Source organism: Phacochoerus africanus, chromosome 9 (assembly GCF_016906955.1).
Source record: "Phacochoerus africanus isolate WHEZ1 chromosome 9, ROS_Pafr_v1, whole genome shotgun sequence".
Lineage (NCBI taxonomy): Eukaryota > Metazoa > Chordata > Mammalia > Artiodactyla > Suidae > Phacochoerus > Phacochoerus africanus.
Genome location: NC_062552.1, coordinates 91,481,731 through 91,506,643, shown reverse-complemented (window position 1 = coordinate 91,506,643; position 24,913 = coordinate 91,481,731). Strand labels below are relative to the sequence as shown.

General features: G+C 47.4%; 1 protein-coding gene across 2 annotated transcripts in view; it reads left to right on the top strand.

Moving 5' to 3' along the window:
- Window positions 1-24,913, top strand: part of SPTB (spectrin beta, erythrocytic) — a 141,620-nt gene that overhangs the window by 59,126 nt on the left and 57,581 nt on the right. For both annotated transcript variants that reach the window (XM_047795342.1, XM_047795343.1), the window contains exons 2-4: window positions 1,599-1,797; window positions 22,181-22,332; window positions 24,011-24,184. In XM_047795342.1, the coding sequence (XP_047651298.1) occupies window positions 1,650-1,797; window positions 22,181-22,332; window positions 24,011-24,184 (474 nt within the window). In that variant the 5' untranslated portion in view covers window positions 1,599-1,649. The remainder of the gene's footprint in view (window positions 1-1,598; window positions 1,798-22,180; window positions 22,333-24,010; window positions 24,185-24,913) is intronic.

Below are 24,913 nucleotides of genomic sequence, written 5' to 3'. Positions count from 1 at the left end.
CGCAGTGGTTAACAAATCCGATTAGGAACCATGAGGTTGTGGGTTCGATCCCTGGCCTTGATCAGTGGGTTAAGGATCCGGCATTGCCGTGAGCTGTGGTGTAGGTTGCAGACGCGGCTCGGATCCCACATTGCTGTGGCTGTAGTATAGGCCAGTAGCTGTAGCTCCAGTTGGACCCCTAGCCTGGGAACCTCCCTATGCCATGGGTGCGGCCCTAAAAAGACAAAAAAAAAAAAAAAAGGCTGATGGGAGGCTAGTTTTGGGGCAAAGGCCAAAGGACATCCAGGACCAGCCTGGCCTCTCTAACCTCCTGTCCCACTTTTTCCCTGGCCTCACTCCACCTCCAGTGGCATTTTGTAAGGTTCCTAGATTTTGCCACACACTTTCTTACCTTCAGAACTTTGCGCCTGCCCTTTCTTCCTTTTGTTTGGACTCGTTCCTTTCTATCTGTCCTTTTCCAGGATGCCTCCAAGCTTCCTTTAGGAATCAGCTTAAACTTTCCTTCCCCCAACACCCAGCCCCTAGCATGAGTTGCTCACGTCCCCTCGTCGTTTCTCCATTGTGGCACAAGGTCACACCTTATTGTTATTGCTTCTTTAATCATCTCTCTTGGTGCGAGTACAAGCTCCATGAGGACAGGGCCCTTCCTGTCTGGGTCATAATTGCCTGGCACAGGACCTGCCAGCTCTTAGGGATTCGGTGCATATTCACATCAATCAGGAACGAATGAATGAGCATGCGTGGTAAATGACAAGTAAGCGGGGACCCCGTGCTCCTGATGCCCGTGGCCACCGCGTAGATGAACACACACTGCCCTATTGTCTGTGGGCTCCCCTCCCCACCCCACCCCACCATCATGCTGATGGTCTTGAGGCGACAGCAGGCTCATCTGGCTCCTTGGTCTGTCCTGAGATGCAACAGAAGGACTTGTCCGAGCACCTAGTCCCACTTCAGGGAAGGCAAAACCAGGGGCTCAGTTTTCTCAATGTTTGCTGCAGGGAAAGAACTCTGGGGCTCCTGGACAGCCTCCGGGAGGAGTCAACTTTCCCCAGTGCAGATGCTAGGGCTGGCGGCACCGTGGCCTCTTAAAGCTCGCGCTTATCTCTCTGCCCACTGAGTGATCGTGGAGTCAGACTCAACCAACTCCCACCTTCTCCCCTCTCCTTCCTTGTCCCTGCACCCACCAGGTTGGGTCCTGGCCCCAGTCCACGGGTGGGACTGCTCCTGCCAGTGTGCCCCTGCCAGCCTCCAGCTCCCAGGAGAGCTGCTATCGCTGCCACCCGCGGTAGCAGCAGGTTTGGAGGAAGCAGGCTTGCTGCGACTGACGTCTCCACCTGCTGGTCGTCCTGACCCTGCATGCAGCTCTCCCTTCTCTGCCGCCACTGCTGCTGTTACTGTTGCTGCTGCTGCTGTTGCAATATTTTATAACCGAGGACCCAGAGATCCTGGGTAGGAAGCATGGCCAGGCAGAGGGCACTGTGCGCAGCTCCTGCAAGAACCCACTCCTGTTGGAGGCTCCAGATGAGTTCTCCCTGAGACAAAGTCCAAGGGGGTGGGAGCTAACCCTCTGACTGTGTTGCTGTCACCCCCCCACCCAGGGACCCTTCCATGAAGACTGAGGCAGGCGTAGCTGCTGAGAGCCTGCTGACATGACGTCGGCCACGGAGTTTGAAAACGTGGGCAACCAGCCACCATACAGCCGGATCAATGCCCGCTGGGATGCCCCGGACGATGAGCTGGATAATGACAACAGCTCAGCCAGGCTCTTTGAGAGGTCCCGGATCAAGGCCTTGGCAGGTACTCTTTGGGGCTGTGGGGGTTAGGGGAGCTGCCCTCTCAACACGAAGGTTCACTGCCCTTCCCACCTGCGGTGAACCGTCTGTGTGTGTTGGCGTGGCGGGGATGGAGACGTGGTTGCATGGCTCAGAGAGGCCAGGTCCCCTTGGGAGGGAGCACAGATCAGGCAGCCTCTGCTCCCACGCGTCCCCCACCTCCTTCCAGCTGTTCCAAATGACCTGTGGCCAAAGTCAGAAGTAAGAGACAGTCTGGGCGAAGGAGTATGTGAGGGGTGTGTGCCTGGCAGAGGTGCTGGGGCCTCATTCTGTACCTCCATCTCCTGCCTCGTCCTGGAGGGAGGAACTGTTGTCTTCTTCTCTGTGGCCCCAAAAGAAAAGAGTGATTTGATAGGAAATTGAGAACAGATAACATCCTCCCCACACTGCCTCAGAAAGGAGGATTTTCTGGACTAAACCTCTTATCCTTAGACTGGAATTAGATTTTTATTTTAGTATGTTCGTGATAGATGTGTGTGTGTGTATGTGTGTGTGTGAGAGAGAGAGAGAGAGAGAGAGAGAGAGAGAGAGAGAGGACCTTTAATCTCTAGTAGAAATGGCTTCTCCCCCTATTGGCTGAGATCTGATTGTTGGGACCCCTTCCACCGCCACCCACCCACCCACCCCTGTGCCTCCCTGGAGCCCGGCCCCGGGTAGCTATGTTCTGACCCTAAGTCTTTGTCCAATAAAGAAAGTTTGGCTTCCATGGGGTGGTGTGTGGGTACATACGGGAAAAAGGGGTCCTTCACCTGCTCCACCGGAGACCAGCCCAGATCAGACTTGTTTTCCCATCACCAATTGTCCCCATCTTCCACCCTTTCCCATGAGCACTCTCCGGGTTGATTCTCCCACCGCCCCCTCACTCATGGCCCCCCTGAGAGGTTCCTGGTATGACTTTTCCACCTTCCTGCCCTCCACTCTGCTCCCCAGTGCAAGGTCTCCAGCTGACGTTGAGGTATGAGGAAGGTCCAGGCATGAGACCACGATGACCTTTCACCTCAGTGTGTCTAGGCTTCCCAGCCTCACAAAAGGGATAGAGTACCTCATTCCCTTGTCACTGGGGACTCATTGACATCTCAGCCATCACCCTTTTAGTCCTTGCTCTTTGCAGGAAAATCCCTTTCTTCTTCCTTCATCTCCTCATCACCACCCGCTACCCCGTCAATCCTTCCTTGGTTTTCACTGGGGATATATAAGAGCACCAACCCCTTGCTTTTGCTTAGGTAACTTTAAACTCTTTAAATAACCAAACGCGGAACCCTTGCCTTTGCCAATCTGGTTTGACCTTCTTTGTGTCCTGTGCTGACTGGGTCTGGCTGCAGTGACCCTGGTGATAGAGCTGGAGGGTGAGGGGTACCGTGTTCCATAAAGTTTGCCAAAGGACAGCTCGAGGAGTGGGGCTGTCTTTTGTACAGGGATCCTTTGATCTGTTTCACAGAGAACCTGTTTTTTAAGAAACGAGGGTCAATACCATTTTGACAATTACCCATCGTGTTCCTACGATGTATAAAGCCAAACCCCTACCCTGACTTGAACATGGAGGCAGGGAACACAGAGTTGGATTCAAAGTCGTATCTGTCTCTGAGGAGTTTATGATCTGGTAGGAAAATGACCAATGTGTATAATTAATTAACATGAATAGAATTAGAGAAGCACTATAGGAAAGATACATAGTTAAATAGCAATGAGAGAACAAAGAGGGAAGAGTGGGGAGAATCAGGGACTTGTTTATGGAAGAGGTCATCCCTGGGCTTAAGATTGAGGGGTGTGTGTGATCTTGACAGGTGGGTGGGCTGAGAATTGGTCTGGTTGGCCAATAGGGAGGGTGGCCTGGTTTGACCCAAGTACAGCCTGGGAAACTGGTGGAAGTGGGTGGAGCAAGTTGATCAGGAAAGAGCCTCTGCCAGCCTTGCCTGGTCCTCACAAAGAGTGTGCATCTGATCTGTCAAAGCACCTGAAAGCCCCCAGAAGAAGTGGAACCGCAGAGTTGCATGCCTGGATCTTAGCAACTCAGAACTTCTGGCTAAGAAGTAAACACACAAGTTTGGAGTCCATTCAGGATTTTTAAAAACAAAAGCCTAGCCAGTTTACTGACGTTCCTCTCCTGAGAGTCCACTTGGAGTGACCAGTGGGAGAAGCCAAAGCTTTGAGAAGGTCCAACATAGAGTGGCCAGATGGACCATTCTGGTGGGTAAGCCGAACAGAGAAAGGGGGTGTCAGTCTCCCCAGCCCACCCTGGATTTAACTTCTTGATGATTTTCTCTTCAGTACCATTGCTGGGGCTCCTTGGCACTCTAGGCAGAGGTCAGCCTTTCCAAAGAGGCTTAGGTAGCACAAGCTGCCTTTGTCCCCATCACTCCCCCACTCCTAAGAGTATTAACAGTAAGGAAGGCACGTGGCTCTATGTTCTTATAAGATGGTGGTGATCTGCTTTGCAGGTGTATGGGGCAGGGTTGGAGAGGTCGGCCGGGCCTCTTCTGTCTGAAATTGAAGGTCCTGGGATAAGGAGGAAAATGTCACAGGACCTGGATTCAGATCCTGGATCCATCAGTAAAGCTGCCGCTGTGGAGCATGGTTGAGTCCATCGCCTGTTTTACAAAATGGAAACAGTAGTTTTTCCCAAAGTGATTGTGAAGCTCCAGTGAGATCAGGTGTATGAAAGTTTTCTTTTAATAAATGCTAGGTGAATATTAGTGTTTACAAGGAATCTTCTTAGGAATAGTATCTTTCTGTCCCTTCTCTTTCCCCAGCTCAGATATTCAAGATCATCAGCTCAGCCAGCATCCCAGTTACCCTGGCCTGGTACAGGGCCAGTTTCTTCCTTCTTAACCCCTACTCTCTTTTATCTTAGCAGGTTTAAGTGGAAAAAAAGAGCCAGGGACCAGTGAAATGAGGCTAATGCTTGTGCTTGGAGCACGTGGTTTGGTCCCCAGAGATCCAGTGTCCATGGGGATGAAGCCCCCTGCAGTGCAGATCTTTCTCCAGGCTATTTAGCCAGGATTCCAGCTGTGTTTCTGCCATCAGTTGGGTGATAGGAATGGCCCTGGAAACCGAAGGACAATGAGGCCCTGTTAGATGCTCTTCCTCCCAGTCCTTCTGAGCTTAGTGACCCAGAGTTAGAAGACTGGCAGTTAACTGGACTCCGTCTGTTCTTCCTTTCAAGTCACCTTCCTCTCAGCTCCAGAGGAAATATTTCCTAGTCTGCCTTTCAGACCAACCCCAGCGCTTCCTCCTGGGGCAGAAATAAATAAGCCATCTGGTTATTCTGCCTGAAAACTGCCACGTTGGTATCCAAATACCTGCCTTCTCTCCAGAGTGAATCACCCTGGATTTGAAACTGTGGATCAGCCTGACAAAAAGCAAAGGGGGAGGTGGGTAAGCAAACGCTGCAGGAGGCTCCGGCATGGGGCTGGATTTGACCTTGGCAACGCCAAGGGGAGGGAGGGGGGCCCGGCAGGAGTACTTGCCCAGTAGGTCTCTGGGCAGATGTTGCTCTCAGCGTCAGCTTCTAAAGCCAGCAGCACTTCCTGAGTTTGGTGGTGGGTACGTCCTGAGACTTCTTCCTGAACAGCAGGCTGTTCTCTGCCTTGATGGCTGCTTTTGGCACCTTCCTACTTTGGGGACCTGCTTTGAAAGATTAGAGGAAGAGGAGCAGCTGGAAAGCCCAGGTTCCTATCCCTCCAAAAGGTTTCAGCCTTCGTGTTTCAGTAAAATGTGTCCCCTCCCCATTGCCCCTCAAACCACCTCATTGTCACTCATCTCACTTCTTGTCCTTCATACTGGGAGCCGTAAGGTAAACGTTTGCAGGTCTGGATGAGGGACAAAGCACTGCAGGCTACAAGGAATTTCCAACCAGAATATCTGCTTCCTTGTCCCAGAGGAGGCCTCCACCTGCACACACCCACATACCTGGTTGTGCATGCCTGTGAGGCGGGTGAGGATGCTGCCTCGGGGCAGATGTTGGCCCAGCTGGGAGAGGAGGAAGAGGAGGAAGTCAACAGAAAGATGCCCTGAAAAGAGAGACCCTGTGCATTAGTCCCCTCCCCACACCGCTGCCTTACGCATGCACACAGCGCAGCGTCCCCAAACCCCAGGTGCCTCCCGTTGTGTGATTTCCAGCTCTCTTCAGAGGTATCTGGAAGGTTGCAGTGTGGGGGGGGAGGGGGGGCAGTCCGAAGCCTTCTGAGAAGGCTGAGAGGAGGGGAGCACCCGGCATGTCCTTCCTCATCTTCTTTGGCTCATGGAACAATTACTGAGGGCTAGACTGCACAGAGCCGCCCCTTTGGACACAGGGCACAAAATGGTGTTGCCCCTCTGGTTTTGCCTTTCCATCGGAATCCTGGCAAGTTTCCACACGAGAGATGTGCTCCCTTTCTGCATTCTCTCTGTGTAGCCTTCTTACTAGAATTGACCTGAGTCTGAGTGGGGAGGTTGGTTGAGGACAATGCAGGGACAGCAACAGGGCAGCAGGTGCACTGCAGGCTTGGTCCCTGTGCTCTGAAGCACATGGCTGCTGCCACTTTGAACCTTGAACGTCTTCCAGACCCACTATGCCTCAGGCCCCAAGGTTACGTTCTCTGACCAGCAGGTATTCCATTAAAGCTTTAGGATAGTGGTCTTCAGACCCAGCTGCTCCCTGCCCACCAGGTTTGACTCCCTGGAAACTTCTCAGAGAGGGTGGTATGGTCTCCATCCTGCCTTTGGTGGCAAAATGGGGTGCTTAGGCTCATCCCACTTGCTCGTTTCCCCACCTACATCAGATAACACTGAGCCCAGGTGCCCCAGTTGCCTAAGAAGGGATTTGTAGGAGTTCCTGTTGTGGCTCAGCAACTTAAGGACCTGACTTGTATCTATGAGGATGCGGGTTTTATCCCTGGCCTCGTTCAGTGGGTTGAGGATCTGGTGTTGCCCCAAGCTGTGGCATAGATCACAGATGCGGCTCGGATCCTGTGTTGCTGTGACCGTGGTGTAGGCTGACAGCAGCAGCTCCCATCCAACCCCTAGCCCTGGAACTCCCATATGCCACAGGTGTGGCCCTAAAAAGAGAAAGGGCGGGGGTTCTTTATGTCCAGAGAGTGAATAGTTTCTTCTGGAGAGCAGGATTTCACCACAGTTGTGCAGGGAGGGGTCAGCAGGTTCTGAGCAACCTGTTACGTTGACACTTTCAGAAGCAGCTGCTGGAGACCAAGGCCTCAGGTGTGAATGGTCCGAATGTCTCTCTTCAGCCACCTGTGAGGACAAAGATCATGTCATTAATGAGAGGTTTTTAAAATGTTTTCCTCTCATATTTCAAAATGTGGAACGGAGGTCTATTTAGAGACTGTATATTGGGAAAATGTACTATTCATGGAAATATCTTTAATCATCAGCAGTCATTTTAATGTACTGTCAGAAGAAAAAAAAAATAATTGGTTCAGCAGCTTTCTCTTGGAGGTCAGCCACTGTGAGTCCTCCTTCCTCCCCCGAGACAGGCCGCTGTGCAGATAAAGCTGCCAGTTACCTGTGCAAAGCGACCTGCGAGGAGGCCACTGTTTCCCCTGCCCAGGACATAACACTTTCCCCCATTGTCCCCTCTGGATAAAAGCTGTTCTTCCTCTTCTAGAAGGCTTTGCAGAACCAAGACTCTTCCCCTTCTCTGGGTGACTGCTATCTATCATCATGAAGATGCTTTATCAAATATTAATACGCTGAGGTTAATAATAAGACTCTGCTCCCTCCCCATGGGGTGCAGTCTGAGCGAGTCATGTTAATAGCCTCCTCTGTCTTTGGGACATTCCTGTGGGCTGTCAGCTTCATTCCCCAGGGCAGGCTCTGACCCCAGGCCTTGACTGTGCTTTTGGCTTCTGGGAGCAGCCAGCACCCCCTCCCTTCTCCCCCTGTGGGCCCCCCCTTCATGCTGCTTGGCTAAAGAGGTGCCAGGAGTGCTGTTTTCAGAGCATCTGTAGCAATTGTTCATTTCCCCCTTTTATCATGTCACTGAGAAGGAATGACAAGGAGGCTGAGTAGCAGCTGAGTCTCTGGGAGCATTTTGCCTCCAAACCCTTTGGCTTTCAGACTCTGGAAACTGGATCAACTAGGAAATTTTGTTCTGAAGTCTAGAGAGAGAAATAGATCAAATAATCTCACATGTGTCTTTGTACATATAGATGTGTCCATCACTACAAATTATTATAAATGCTCTGAAGATTTACTGGGAACTGTGCATTTGTAATATAACCTACAGTTTAACTCACCCAAGGATGAGCAGGGACTTGTTTGAGTGAGAGTGTGAGGGGAGTGGTGGGTGGAGATGGGAGGGTGGGTGTGAGGGTAGGAGCCACATCCCCGGAGCCCTTGAAGGCCATGAGTATCTCCAGGGTCCTGGAAGGAAGCAGCGGGGAAACTCAAAAGCTGTGGCTGAGGAGTTTAATGCAGGGATTGTTTGCAAAGGAGTGGCAGAGTCGGAGCATCAAAGGGTGGGAGCCTTTAGCAGGGTGAATTGTAGGCTCTTAGGACCGAAATGGTGGCCTTCAGTAAAGCCCAGAGAGATGGCATTGCTTCCTATCCATCAAAGTGCTAGTCACCAAGAAGTGACATGGTCGCATTTAGCTTTGAAAGATCACTCCAGCTTCAGGGGGGGAGAATAAGTTGTGGAGTGGCCATAGAAAAGTCCTGTTGTGTCTCAGTGCTAACGAACCTGACTAGTATCCATGAGGATTTGGGGTCGATCCCTGGCTCTGGTCAGTGGGTTAAGGATCCGGCATTGCCTCGAGCTGCAGTGTAGTTTGCAGACGTGGCTTGGATCTGGCATTGCTGTGGCTGTGGTGCAGACCTGTAGCTACAACTCTGATTCAACCCCTAGCCTGGGAACTTCCATATGCTGCAGGTGTGGACCTAAAAAGACAAAAAAAAAAAAAAGAAAGAAAGAAGGAAAAGTTCAGGAAAGTGAAGGTGACAGTTAGGCTCAGCTTGGTGGCCACAGGAAGGAGAAAGTGGTCCATCCATCAATGTCACTCCTGCTATCATGGATTTCCCCAGTTAGGTGACCTTGGCTGTCATACATTTCTGCTCCTCAGGCCTCAGTTTCTTTTCCTGTAATACAGGGGGCTTGAACCAGATGATGCGGGAAGCCTTTCTAACTGGGGGGAAGCCCACTTGAGGCAGCACTGACCTTGTGCTTCTACCCTGAACTGCGGAGCTTTGGTTTCTGGCTTGGGGGAAGGGAATCAATCCTTTTCAGTAACTTAATGGGTTCTCTAGAAGTTTTCTCTGTTCATTAAAGGCTAGGCTGAGGCTGAGTCCTGGACGTCTTGACTTCTACAGCCTTGGGTTCTCAGCAAGTGTCATCTCTCTGTGCGCCCACCACCTGCATACGTGACAATAGTGCTTTTTATACAGATGTTCTCACTGGCCCTTCAACCACTCTGATGTAGGCAGGGCATAGCTATTGCCATCCCCTTTGTGCATGAGGGAGGTCACACGTCAGGAAGTGCAGGATAAGACTAGAATCCCAGGGTATTAAAATAAGCCCTGGGAGTTCCAGCTGTAGCTCAGTGGATTAAGAACCTGACTAGTACCCATGAGGATGTGGGTTCAATCCCTGGCCCCACTCGATGGGTTCAGGATCCTGTGTTGCTGCAAGCTGCGGCATAGGTTGCAGATATAGCTTGGATCTGGTGTGGCTGTGGCTGTGGCATAGGGTGGCAGCGGGGGTTCCAATTCGACCCTTAGCCTGGGAACTTCCATATGCCACAGGTGCATCCATAAAAAGAAGTAAAATAAAATTAAAAAAAAAATCAACCCTGTGCTGTTTGGGCTACAGCACTTGGGCTTTCTCAAATGTCCTTCAGACCTGCTTATTTCCTCCTCTGCACCCCACTTGAGCCATCTCTTTCCATTTTTCCTTTCACCCTCAGCCTCCTGAGCCTCTTTGAGTGAAATCCTGAACTCATTTTTCCTGATGTCTTACAGCCTCCAAATGCTGTCACCTGCCAGGACCAGCTGACCCTTGTTCTGTAATGTTGTCCAAATCAGCTCTTGTCATTTCATTTCTGTAGTTCCCATGTCAATAGGGCCACAGCATCTCAGACAGACTTCTGCAGCTGCCTCTGAGCTGGTTTCCCAGGCTCCAGCCGTTCTCTTGTCCAATCCCATTTATGCAGAGCAGTTAGAATCTTTAGCCTCCAGCAAATTTTGAGTGAGGTATCACATTACTTCCAGGGAGTTCCCCTCATGGCTCAGTGGAAATAAATCTGACTAGTATCCATGAGGATTCAGGTTCAGTCCCTGGCCTGGCTCAGTGGGTTGGGGGTCTGGTGTTGCCATGAGCCATGGTGTAGGTCGCAGACGCAGCTCGGATCCCATGGCTGTGGCTGTAGCATAGGCCAGCAGCTGTAGCTCTGATCTACCCCTAGCTTGGGAATGTCCATGTGCAACAGGTGCAGCCCTAAAAAGCAGAAACAAAACAAAACAAAAGAACTTCCAGGCTCTTCTTTACCTGGAGCATAAAGTTCAGATTCCCTAGACTGTCTTTTACTTATTCGTCCCAGTAAGTTAACGGCTTCTCACTCTCACCTCAAACATGCACCCACGTACCTATATGCACACACGCGTGCACACATCTTTGCCAGTTTTCACCAGAGGCTTTGAGCAAGACCTCTTCTTCCTTCCCTGCCATTCTAAAAACCATTATCATCCTCAAACCCTCAAAACTAGCCTTCCTCAAAAATTTTTTTTAGTTTAAACAGATATATGATAACATTTCTTTTCCTACAATATGTACTCTATTCTTTTTTTTTTTTTTTTTTTTAAATAGGGTGATTGGAGTTCCTGTCATGGCGCAGTGATTAGCGAATCCAACTAGGAGCCATGAGGTTGCGGGTTCGGTCCCTGGCCTTGCTCAGTGGGTTAAGGATCTGGCATTGCCGTGAGCTGTGGTGTAGGTTGCAGACACAGCTTGGATCCCACATTGCTGTGGCTGTGGTGTAGGCTGGCGGCTACAGCTCTGATTAGACCCCTAGCCTGGGAACCTCCATATGCCGTGGGGGCAGCCCAAGAAAAGCCAAAAAGACAAAAAAAAAGGGGGGGGGGACGATTACTTTTATATCTTTAAACATTTTTATTATGCAAGAATATATATTTAGTGTAGAAAAGATTGGGAAAGCAGATAAAGAGAAAACTAGAGACATTGTTAATATCCCTATATAGATACTATGAAGGCCTGTGGGTATATGATTGTGTATATGTATAAATATTAACATTATCTTTCATATTATAGCCTTACAACCTTTTTCACAGAGAAATATATTCTGAATATCTCTTCATGTGTGTAAACATGCAGATTATCGTTTTCTTGGCCGTAGAGTGTTCCTTTGTATTAATGTCCCCAGATTTACTTAACCGGTATCTTAGTGTTCAACTCTGATCACATTTAGAGTCAGTCTTATGTGCTTTATTCTTGCACTTACAAGAATATGTATAGGTGCTCCCTGGTGGCACAGCAGGTTAAGGATCTGTCACTGCTCTGGCTTGGGTTGCTGCTGTGGCCTAAGTTTGATCGTTGGCCCAGGAAGTTCTGCGTGCCAGGGGCATGGCCAAAAATGTGTGTATATTCAAATATGAATTTGCATATGTAGTAAGTATCTTAATGTTCTCTTTTAGAATCAACCCTAGCTGTATCTTAAGTCCTTATGGGCAGGGGAGTTATCTTCTAGCTGTTCACAATGCCAATATGATGAAGGTTGGTTGGTTGAAAGAAAAATTCCTCTCCAAACTAAACCAGAAGAGTAGATTTTGGGCCAGCAGCATCATTTAAGATGTGTCACTGAGGAGCTGCCCCTATGCTGGGCTTTATAATGGATTGGCATATGCATCATTTAGGTTTGTCACAAGTTCATGGGCGTTAAAGCAGCACTCGCTCAGGTTCCCTAAGCTCTTGGCTTTCTGGCATGAGAAGGATAGAAATCCCAAGTTATAAACCTGCAAACGGCTTAACATTAAACTATTGTTTCCAGGCCTAGACTAGTGGTCCATGGCTTCCCATGGACCCACTTGCCTTTCTGACCTTCTAGATTTACCCACAGCTTAAAGCCATGTGCTGGTAAAAATGCAGATGTGCTCAAGAAGGATAGCTTTTTTCCTTCATCAGTCATTTTTCCCTCAGTGTTTGTATTGTATATCCTATTTTTCTTTATGACAGCTGTTGTTTATTATAAAAGTAAGACATGTTCATTGCAGACATTTTATTAAACATAGATAAGGAGGGAGTTCCCTGGTGGTGCAGTGGGTTAAGGATCAGCATTGTCACAGCTGTGGCTTGGGTCATTGCTATGGTGTGGGTTTGATCCTTGGCTCAGAAATTCCACATGCGGAGTTCCCGTCGTGGTGCAGTGGTTAACGAATCCGACTAGGAACCATGAGGTTGCGGGTTCGGTCCCTGCCCTTGCTCAGTGGATTAACGATCCGGTGTTGCCCTGAGCTGTGGTGTAGGTCGCAGACATAGCTCGGATCCCGAGTTGCTGTGGCTCTGGTGTAAACCGGTGGCTACGGCTCCGATTCGACCCCCAGCCTGGGAGCCTCCATATGCCGTGGGAGCGGCCCAAGAAATAGCAAAAAAAAAGACAAAAAAAAAAAGAAATTCCACATGCCAGGGGTGCAGTGAAAAAGGGGGAGAAACCTAAACAAAAAAACCCTTATCATCCACAGTCTTAACCCCCAGCTGAAACAATGACCAGCATTAGCATTTTTCTATGATTCTGTGCATATGGGTCTAAAAAGTAGGTTCATATTATACATGTAGTTTTATAATCTGAATTTTCCCTTATGTATTTAAATATCCCTTCTTGCCATTGAAAGTTCTTCTTCCGCCTTATTTACATACTTACAAATGTACCAAAATTATTGACTAATCCCCTATTGAATATTTAAACTACTCTTCTCTACTTTGAGAGCAGACCTTTAACAGAAAAGAGGGAGAGGCATGAAGCAGTCAAGGAATTTTATAGGATGCCCTGGGTCTAAAACTGGGAATAAATAGATGGGCCTAGAAATGGGTGATTAAATTTCCACAGATATTTCATCTTTACCACGTAGCTCAAGAACAGCCAATAGGTAACAAGGCTCTTACTTTTATAACAGCCCTGCTGGGGACTTTTACCGACAAACTTCTAGGATGCTGGTGACTTCAGGAGGTAAAGCAAGTAGCAGAGTGGGCAGGGCTAGCAGCTGATGTGCTGTTGCCAAGAATGGTGCTGGGAGGTTGAAGGTAGAGCCAAGAGAAGATCTGGCAAAGTGTAACATAAGAGAAGGAAAGAGCCTTGTCCCCTGAGGGGAGAAGTGTGTGCTTTGGTACCCCTGTAGGGAAAATCAGAGGGTAAGACCTCAGTGTAGCTGTGTAGCCACAGCAGGGTGGAGTGTACCCCGCCGTCTTTAGGACTCACAGACCTCACTTCCCAGGCTCGGGATGGGTTGGGGGGTATGCCTAGGTTCATAAACCTTCTCCCTCTCCCTTCCACCTCTCTCGTGGGCTCAGGTGGTTAACTATGCTTATGACTTTTGTATGGTGAAAAGTCCCTGAGGTGGGACATACCAAGGAACCAAACTATCTTGGAGAAAAGGGGGAAGGAAAAAGTTTAATATTTCCTTTAGAAAAAGGGGGTTCCCTCATGGCTCAGTGGGTTAAGGATCCGGCATCCAGCATCCTGTAGCTCTGATTTCAGCTGTGGCATGTGTTCCATCCCTGGCCTAGGAATTTCCACATGCTGCAGTCATGGCCAAAAGAAAAAAAAAGAAAAGTGTATATGTGGGTTTTTTTTTTTTTGTCTTTTTTAGGGCCACACCTGCAGCATATGGAGGTTCCCAGGCTAGGGGTCCAATGGGAGCTGTAGCTGCCAGCCTGCGCCACAGCCACAGCAACACGGGATCTGAGCTGCATCTTCGACCTACGCCACAGCTCACAGCAACACTGGATCCTTAACCCACTGAGCGAGGTCAGGGATCAAACCGGTAACCTCATGGTTCCTAATTGGATTCGTTAACCACTGAGCCACAACGGGAGCTCCCTGAAAGTGTATGTGTTGAATGAGTAATACAGACTCCAGGTAGTTAAAACTTTTTTTATCTTTTGTAAAGTTACAAAAGGGCAAATAATAAGTGTTATTCCCATCTCAGTCCTCCAGACCCATATCTTTCCCTGTAACTAGTGTTATCAATTTATCATGTATTTTTCCAGGAATATTTTATGCATATATTAACAAACAGTGGATATTGTTTTTCTCAGCTTCTTTTCCATACTGTGCTTTTTCCCCCAACCCAATATATCTTGAAGATTGTTTTATAGTAATATGTAAACAGCATTATTCTTTTTTGCAGCTGTATAGTATTCCATTGTATGGACATACAATTTTAATTTAACCACTTCTCTATGGGTAGTCATTTAGGTTGTCGTCATCTTCTGCTGTTTCCAAAATGTGGTGAGTAAACTGGTATGTAGATCATTTTGCAAAAGCGTAAGTCTATCTGTGGGATAAATTCCTAGAAGTGGAATTACTGGGTTTAGAAGTACATACAGTTGTAATTCTCTGTCTTGCCAAATTGCCTTTTATACCCTCTCCAGCAACATAGGAATGTTATTTCTGCTGACATCCTTGCCAACGTGGTATTTTATCATACTTTGGGATTTTTGCCAACCTGTTAAGGGAAACATAGTAGTGTCTTGGTGTACTTTCATTTTACTTTTGGACTTATGAAAAACTTCAAACATCCATGAAAGCGGAGATAAAGTATAATGCATCATCACTTAGCTTTAACAACTGTTCATATTTGGCTATATTTGCTTATCCATTGGGGGATTGAAGTATTTTTAGAGTAAATTGAAGATTCTCATGACATTGTACTATTAATACTTTAGTGTTTATATGTGTGTGTATGTGTATATCTGAATATCTGAACAGCAAGAGTATTTCCCACCTAGCTATAATACCATTATTATACCTAATAAAATGAACAATTGATCCTCTAATACAATCTAAGATCCACTTAATATTCAAGTTTTCCAGTTGTTTCAAAAATGCCTTTTATGATTAGTTTGTTCAAACTAATTAAGGCCTGTGTATTAGGCTGTGTGTATACTTTAAAAATTTTTCACTGAAGTACAATTGATTTGCAGTGTTGTGTTAATTTCTGCTATACAGCAAAGTGACTCAGTTATACATATATATTTTTTCATATTCTTTTCCATTATGGTTTATCACAGGATGTTGAATATAGTTCCCTGTTCTGTACAATAGAACTTTGTTGTTTATCCATCCTATATATACTAGTTTGCCTCTGCTAATCCCAGACTCTCAATCCTTCCTTCACCATTCCCACCTTGGCAGCCACATGTCTGTTCTCTACATCTGAGTCTCTTTTTGTTTCATGGATATGTTGATTTGTGTCATTTTAGATTCCACATGTAAGTGATACCATATGATATTGGTCTTTCTCTTTGACTTCACTTAGAATGATAATCTCTAGGTCCATCCATGTTGCTGCAAATGGCATTATTTAATTCTTTTTTTATGGCTAATATTCCATTGTGTATATGAACCACATCTTCTTTACCCATTAATCTGTCAGTGGACATTTAGGTTGTTTCCATGTCTTGGATATTGGAAACAGAGCTGCTGCGAACATAGGGGTGCATGTATCTTTTCTAATTATAGTTTTGTCTGAGTATATGCCCAGGAGTGGGATTGCTAGATCATATGGCAACTCTATTTGTAGTTTTTTCAGGAACCTTCACACTATTTTCCGTAATGGCTGCACCAGTTTACATTCTCTTTGTATTTCTATTATAAATCACTTGGACATCTTTTTCTGTGTTTAAGAGACTTATTATTATTTTTATCTTTTAGGGCCGCACTCCCGGCATATGGAACTTGCCTGGCTAGGGGTCATATCAGAGCTACAGCTGCTGGCCTACACTACAGCCACAGCAATGCCAGATCCGAGCCACGTCTGTGACCTACACTCCAGCTCAGAGCAATGCCGGATCCTTAACCCACTGAGTGAGGCCAGGGATTAAACCTGCATCCTTATGGATGCTAGTCAGATTCATTTCTGCTGTGCCGCAATGGAAAGCCTCATTTTTTCTGTTAACTCTTTGTTCACATTCTTGTCCATTTTACTATTGGATTATTGGTTTTTTCCTCATTAATTTGTAAATATTCTTTACACAGTAGGTAAGTTTGCCGTTCGTGATGTCAGTTACAAATACTTCTCCTCATTTGTTGAATTTGCTTATGGTATACTATCTCACACAAAAAATTCTTTAAGGTGCTTGAACTTTCAATCTTTTATTTTATGGATTTTACATTTTGTGTCAGAATTAGAAAGCCCCTCTTTATACCAACATTATAAAAACCATTCTCCCATGATTGATTTTGGTATTTTTATGGTTTCATATTTTACATTTCAATTTTTTTGTTGTTGTTGTCTTTTCTGGGGCTGCACCTGCAGCATACGAAGGTTCCCAGGCTAGGGGTCTAATCAGAGCTGTAGCCACTGGCCTACGCCAGAGCCACAGCAAATCGGGATCCAAGCTGCCTCTGTGACCTACACCACAGCTCACGGCAACACCGGATTCTTAACCCACTGAGCAAGGCCAGGGACCAAACCCACATCCTCATGGATACTAGTCGGGTTCTTAACCCGCTGAAATAGGAACTCCAATTTTTGTTTATTTTTACAATGAGCATTCTAATCATTTGTCTAGTTCCCCCAAATTTAAATTATATAAATACATTTTTGGAGTTCTTTGTGGTGCAGTAAGTTAAGGATCTGGCATTTTCACTGCAGTGGCTTGGGTTGCTGCGATGGTACAGTTTCAATCCCTGGCCTGGAAACTTCCACAAACTGAGGGAATGGACAAAAAAAAAAAAAAAAAATATATATATATATATATATATATATATATATGTATATGTGTATATATATGTGTGTATATATACGTATATACGTATGTGTATATGTATATATGTATATATATGTGTGTATATATACGTGTGTATGTATGTGTATATATGTGTGTGTGTATATATATGTATTTTAAATAATACTAAATATATAAATTTAGGGTAAATTAACATCTTTATGACATTGAATTTTCTTGTTCAAGAATTGGGTACGCCTTTCTCCTTGCTCAACTCTTTGGTGTGCCTTGGGAGACTTTTTAATAGATTTATGCAGATTTTGCACAGTTGTCTTTAAATTTATGCTGAAATAGTTTGTCTTTTTCTTATCGCTGGGGGCCTTCCAAATTCCCATTTCAGGAAATGATTCTGTCATCCCTTCAAGGATTTCTTTTGGCCTATAGGATTAAATCTAAACTTCTTAGTTTTTTACTCAAGGCTTTTCACATCCAATTCAAAAACCCATTTTCCACACATCTTCTTCTTTTTTTTTTTTTTTGTCTCTTGTTGTTGTTGTTGCTATTTCTTGGCCCGCTCCCGCTGCATATGGAGGTTCCCAGGCTAGGGGTCGAATCGGAACTGTATCTACCGGCCTACGCCAGAGCCACAGCAACGCGGGATCCGAGCCACATCTGCAACCTACACCACAGCTCACGGCAACGCCAGATCGTTAACCCACTGAGCGAGGGCAGGGACCGAACCCGCAACCTCATGGTTCCTAGTCGGATTTGTTAACCACTGCGACACGACGGGAAGTCCCACACATCTTCTTCTTACCTGTAGCCACTCAGCAGCCCCTGAGCAAGCTTCATCCTTTTCTGTATCCCATCTCCTTGGCTTCCCCACCTCCTCAGCCTGGACAGGGTGGTTTTCTTCTCAAGCCTCCTCCGCTTAACTGCTCCAATTAGAACTGACCTCTGACCATTTATTGTATGTGCCATTTATCTGGTAACTAATGCAATATTCCCTTGTGTCAGCTTGTGTATTATTTAAACCAACTGCTCTTTATCTGTTGTGTGGTTGCAGAACTATTCGTGGGTCTGTGTCTTGTTTCCTCAACTAGATTGCGAGGCCGCTGGGGAGAGTGAGCCCACCTTGCGCTCCCTGCAGCATCTGGGACAGGGCCCTGCATGCAGTCATAGCAATGATACAACCATAGTTAACGTTTACCGCAAGCTTTCTGTGTGCCAGCTGCTGTTTTAAGCACTTTCCGTGTATGATCTCATCAGTGGATAAATATTTGAGTTTTGTTGGGTATATTTAACCTCAAACTAAACCTCTAAGGGGGGCATACAAAAAAGGGCACCCAGTCACGATACCCAGACAGTGATTTTAGCTAGCTGGTCAGAGAGGAAGGTGAGTTTTCTCGGAAAGAAGGAGGATGGCCACAGCCTGAGAAGGAGGGGGAGAGGAACAGGCAGAAATAGAGACGTTCTGGGCTTGATGGTTGCAGAGACATGAGTATTTTCTGAGGTTCTGGTGGCGTTAAGTCAGGCCATGCTGGTGGACTTGCACTGACAGGGAAATAAAGCCTGGCTCCTGGCAGGGCCTTGCTGAGGCCTCTTTTCCACAGTGATTCCCTGCAGGATGGCCCGGGGCCTCTGGGGACAGCAGGCCCAACACGTGGCTGCCTCCCTGGCCTGTCTGCACCTTCAGGCTGCCCAGTCCAGCTGGCTCTGGGCTGCCCGCCTCTCCTGCACTGGGAAGGCTCCACTGAGTGCCTGGACATTGCTGGGGGTGGATGTGGTGACAAGCAGCAGCCAAAGCTACTGAGCCGATGGGGAAATGAATCCCCACCCCTGGGCCTTTCTCTCATAACCATCGTTCGCCTCTCAAAATCTCTCCCATCTCAACACTGCAAAATTTCAGGGGGCTGGGGATTCTGGGCAATTCCACTCCAGCCTTCAAGTAAAAGGCAGCCAGGAGGCCGCCTGCCTGAACTGGAAACCTGCAGCTCCAGCATTTTGGGGTCCAGGACGCCTTGTTCAGATATTGAGAACTAGCGCTCTAAGGGTGATTTATATTGGCACCGATTTGTGTGCCAGCCCAGTAGCCTAGAATTAAATTCCATATCCAAGCCAGAGGCTCTTCCTTACAGTCTGCTGAGCACAAATACATGGGCCCCAGCACCCACGTAATGAAATCTTTGGATCCTTCAAGACAAGAAAGGGAGAAAGAAAGAAAGGACTTTGGCTTTTTGAGACACTTAGCCCTAAAGGCAAAAAGATTACAGCCCCTGAGACAAAGCTCCACAACAGATGGGAAGGGCTAGCCTCTTACAGAACAGATCTGGTCTCTAGGGAGAGCACGGAGGGATTGTGGCTGGCTCTGTTGAATCTAAACATCTTTCAGTATAAATGCAGTTGCTTTCTGTCCAACGTGTCATCACAACTTCAGTTACGTTTTCCCAAAGCAGTCCTTGAAATCAGGGAAGTGGCCCGATAGAGTAGGGTTTTTTTTTCCCCCTGAAACTTTGCCCAGAGGTCCAGAATGAATGGATGCCACTTTAGTTTTATATTTATTTCAGATTTGTTTAGTCAGCAGCAGCATTTTTTCCCCTCTTCTTGGAAATCTTATTTAGATGACTTCCCTGGAATTCTTTTCCCCCCCCCCCTTTTTTTTTGCTGCCTCATGGCATATGGAGTGCCTGGGCCAGGATCAGATCTGAGCCATAGCTGCAACCTGAGCTGCACTGTGGCAGCACAGGATCCTCAAACCTATTGTGCTGGGCAGGGGATAGAACCTGCATCCTGGTGCTGCAGAGATGCCACCGATACCATCACGCCACAGCAGGAACTCATGGAATTCTTTACATGTGACTCTCCATCATATTTATAATAGAGTTTGTCTCCATTAAGGATAGAGGCTCTCTTTCCTGTCCTTGAATGCCCTCCGCCCCCCACCAAGAGCCTGGTACCTAATGGGTATACAGTGAACATTTGCTGAATGAATGAATCAGTGAAGAAAGGCTTGAGTTCCTGACACCAAAATAGCCATGAATAGGAAGGAATTTGATGCTGTGAGCCTCAGAAACTGCTGGGATTATACCCTTGAGGCTGTGCTGGCTGGGCTCCTCCTTTTGTTGTTGTTAAGTCAGACATTTAATAATTTAAAAAGCCAACCCTTCCACTGTTTGGGCTCAGCTGAGCAGACATCTAAGCTGCTCCCACAATGCTGACGTTCCCTCCTGGCTGGGCTGTTCAGAGTCTGCTTTGGCTGTGACCAACCTGAACACACTCTCCCCAGGGATCCTCCGTGGTCCAGACGCAGCCACCCTGCCAGGTCAGCCTCCGCCTGGAATCTTCAACCAAAATGCCCAGAAGCAGGTCGCCATAGACTATTCACTAAAACACACCTCTCTCCCTGTTTCTATCTTTTCTGCCCTTCTCTCTCTCTTTTTCTCCATTTTTCCTTCTATCCCAGCCTCTTATCCTCTCTCCAGCATCTTGATCAAACTTCCCAGCCCTAATTTTACAGACGCCAGCCTTTATTGTATAGTATTTATTTTATCAGAGGTTGCTCACCTGAATTGGTATAGCCTGGGCCAAAAGCCTGGTTTGGGCTGAGACTGATTTAGGGTGGAGGTATCGTGTCAGCTTCCAAATCTAAAGATGGAAAACTCTGTCTGCCATTCTGGAGGCAAGAGAGAAAGAGCCTAATGCCATGCACAGCCCCCAGCCCAAACCTCCTCCCCGCCTCATGGTCTCAGTGTCTCCATGCTTATCCTTCTTCAAAACCTACCAGCAGCTCCTTGAGAATAGGAAGTTTGTTTTACTTTTATGTGTCAACAGGCCTGCCACCAACAGGAGCTGAAAAAAACCTGCACAGCCAGCTAGAGTACAGCTCTGGAGACCTACTGTGTGCTGGGCTCCAGGCCTTGGGGATACAGAGGTGAATGAGACAGACAGACTTCACCAGGCTCAAGAAGCCTACAGTCTTTTTATTTATTTATTTTTTTATTATAGTTGCTTTACATTGTTCTGTCAATTTCTGCTGTACAGCAAAATGACCCAATTGTGTATATATACACACACACATTCTTTTTCTTATACTATCTTCTATCATGGCCTATCACAAATGATTGGATATAGTTCCAGTATACAGTACAGTAGGATTTTGTTTATCCATTCTAAATGTAATAGTTTGCATCTTCCAACCCCAAACTCCTCATCTAACCCACTCCTTCCCCTCTCCCCCTTGCAGCCACAAGTCTGTTCTCCTTGTCTGTGAGTCTGTTTCTGTTCTGTAGATAGGTTCCTCTGGGCCATATTTTAGATTCCACATATAAATGATATCATATCGTATATTTGTCTTTCTCTTTCCGACATACTTAGTATGAGAATTTCTAACTCAAATGGCATTATTTTGTTCTTTTTATGGCTGAGTAGTATTCCATTGTCTGTATGTACCACATCTTCTTAATACATTCATCTGTCAACAGACATTCCAGTTGTTTTCATGTCTTGACCATTGTGGATAGTGCTGCAATAAATATAGGTGTGCATGTGTCTTTTAGAATGCAGATTTTGTCTGGATATATATCCAGGGATTGCTGGATTGTACAGTAGTTGTCTATTTTGTTTTCGGAGGAACCTATATACTGTTCTCCATAGTGGTTGTACCAATTTACATTCCCACCAACAGTGAAGGAGGGTTCCATTTTCTCTGCTCCCTCTCCAGCATTTGTTATTTGTAGATTTATTAATGATGGCCATTCTGACTGGCATGAGATGGTACCTCATTGTAGTTTTGATTTGCATTTCTCTAGTAATTAGTGATATTGAGCATTTTTTCATGTGCCTGGTGGCCATCAGGATGTCTTCTTCAAAGGAGCCTGCAGTATTAGAGGACAGACAGACTTTCAGTTAATCTGAGCACAAGGAGAGGGAAATGCAGATGCAGGGGTTGGGGGCCACAGGGGAGACCGAACCTAGATGAGGGGTCAGGAGAAGCTTCCCAGAGAAGTACTGTTTCCCTCAACTCCTGAAGCATGACTGGGAGTTAGGTGAAGGGGGTGGAGTGGGGTGGAGGGACCAAGGGAGACCATTCTAGACAGAGGGAATAGGTGTTGGATAGATGAGTGAATCTGGCATTGAAATCTGAGCTCGCTGGCCCAGTGGTTCCGAGTATTCCGACAGCACAGGAAAGCAGATGATGGGGTTAGGGGGTGTCTTGATGCCGCAGGGGGTGAAAGAACCCCCTTCATTGTCCCAGTTGTGGCATATGGGCAGGTGTCACCAAAAGGCTACGCTCTAGTCACACATGCTCCTCGGAAGGGAATGGAATAGATACACAACCTCCTCTGTGGGGGATGGGGGGAGACCTGGGATTAAGGTGAAATCCTTTGGCTCCTTGTCACATTGCACATGGCCCCTGCTGAGCTCAGGCACCTCACCCAAGGTTCTCCTCCCCACCCAGATGAGCGGGAAGTTGTTCAGAAGAAGACCTTCACGAAATGGGTCAACTCACACCTGGCGCGCGTGTCCTGCCGCATCACCGACCTCTACAAGGACCTGCGGGATGGGAGGATGCTCATCAAGCTGCTGGAGGTGCTCTCTGGAGAGATGCTGGTAAAGCCCCTCTCTGTGCCATGGCCCCTTTCCTTGAGCCCTGTGGCTGGTACCCTGTCCCCTCTTTCGGAAAGACATGGTCTGGGGGTATCTTCAGTTCTCACGACTTGCCAAGGTTTCCCCCTCTCCTTTCAGGAGGTTTTAATACTGATAATGCGAGGCATCCGTGTGGCTGACTGGGTTCTCTGAACATGTTCAGCTAAACATGTCCCAGCAGAAATGCAATCGTTTTCCTTCCAATAGATCACCAAAACTTTAGTTACATTTTGCTGAAGCATTTCAGAATTTCTTGCCTCTTTCTGGTCACTCCCATCCCTTCATGCTCCTCCCAGAGGCCACACAACACACTTGGCTCTTGAATTTCTCCACTTGGGATCTGGGCATCTGTGGCGGGCCTGTAGTGGGGGGGGGGGCCCTCAGTCTCCTTGCTCAGGCTAGGATGGATCTCATTACTCAGCTGGAGAAATTTGCCTCCTTCTTGGAACCAGGAGGAAAGTATGAAAGATATTTTCCTCTGTATCCAACACTCTCACAAGTGGAAATTTATTACAGGCCCTCTCAGTTGTAACCCACCCGGCAATAATGCTGCCCCTGCAGGAGAACCAGATCGAGGCTCAGGTCTTGCTCAGTTATTTCTGTCGTGACCTTGGGCCTATCAGGATCTTTGCCTTATTTCCCACATGTTAAAATGATACCTGTAAGAGTTCCTGTTGTGGCTCAGCAGGTTAAGAACCTGACATAAAGTGTCCATGAGGATGTGGATTCCATCCCTGGCCTCACCCAGGGGATTAAGGATCTGGTGTTGCCACAAGCTGTGGTATAGGTTGTACATGTGGCCCGGATTCCGTGTTGCTGTGGCTTTAGCATAGACCGGCAGCTGGCTGCAGCTCCGATTTGACCCCTGGCCTGGGAACTTCCACATGCCATGGATGCAGTGGTGAAAAGGAAAAAAATAAAAAATTAAAAAATAAAAATTAAATCCGATTAGACCTCTAGCCTGGGAACCTCCATATGCTGCAGGAGTGGCCCTAGAAAGGCAAAAAGACAAAAAAAAAAAATTAAAATTGAAAAAAAATGATACCTGTGCTTAATGAAGTAGTCAAGATCCGTGGTAGCACATTCTCCTGTTGCCTTTTCAACCCCAGCCGAAATTAAAGAATGTGTCTTGCCCTGCACTGAAAGCCCACTAGAGAGAGTTACCACTAAGCACCCTTCAGATGAGGCAGTTACTCATCAGCGGTGGTAAGGAGCTTTGGCTGGGGGCTAGAGAAGAAGAGAGTAGAGAGGAAGGTTAGGTGGTGGGATGAACCCGCTATCAGACACCCAACTAAAAGCCACTCTTATCACCAGCCAGCAGGAAAGAGATCCCCAAACTGGGCCTGGCACATAGTAAATGCTCAATTAACTGCCTGTTGCGTTCCTGGGTTTGAATGCCATTCATCACCCACTCAGAAGGCTTGGTTCAGACCGGGAAGCGGTACTGAGGCAGCCCAGTTGCAGAGTTAAGAGAGGGCACCTCTGAACGTTGCTGAAAGGTTGGGGTTAAAAAATGACGAGGAGTGAGCATAGGAGTTGAAGTTTGGCTTGGAGGGTGAGGGGTGGATGCTGATGAGAGGAGCTGGTCCGGGTAATGCCCCTGAGGTCCTTCCGTGCCCACTGGGACGATGCTGTCCCTCAGCCAAAGCCCACGAAGGGGAAGATGCGCATCCACTGCCTGGAGAACGTGGACAAGGCCCTGCAGTTCCTGAAGGAGCAGCGTGTGCACCTGGAGAACATGGGTTCCCACGACATCGTGGACGGCAACCACCGCCTGGTCCTGGGCCTCATCTGGACCATCATCCTCCGCTTCCAGGTGGGCTCCCAGGGGGCGCAGTGGGTGGAGGGGGCCTCTCTGGGCTGGATGGGGCTTGGGAACCTTATTTGGTAGAGACCAAGTGTGTGCATGTTCCGGAGGCCAGAAGCCTGTCCGTTGGCACAACTCTTGTGGGAAGAAAAAGCCATTCTCTGCATCGCCCTGTTGCCGAAGCTCAGAACGAGCTGTTCAGTCAGCAGTGCAGGCTTTTGAGAGAGATGATAGAAATTGGTGGCTGGCCTGAGATCTGGCTGTAAGATCTGCTTTTGACCCCTCCCCTTCCCCACACGTGTAACTTTTTTTGGTTTTTAAAGAGGTTGTTTCAGAAATTGCAAAAACAGTACAGAAGATCTGCTTTTCTGTTTTTCGGTCAGAAGCTTTTCTCTTCCCACCCTGAAACTCAAGGTTCACAATTTGCAAGGCCATTTAGAAAGCGCAAGGGAAGGAAAGCAGGTCCTTCCCCCTGCTGGTCTGAGGACAGAAAGCACCTCATGGCAGGAGGTAAAGGGAGGGAGGAGGAAGAGAGAGCACCCAACTCCTGGCCTGAAGGTCTCACTCCAGTGGCCTTGATGTCCAGTCTCACTCTCTGTGGGCGCAGAGGAGAAAACGGTGTTCACATCAGAACTGGGGAGAATGAAAAGGCAAAAGGAGCTGCTCATCAAAATACAATACCTCGAGTTCCCACTGTGGCTCAACAGATTAAGAACCTGACTAGTATCCATGAGGATG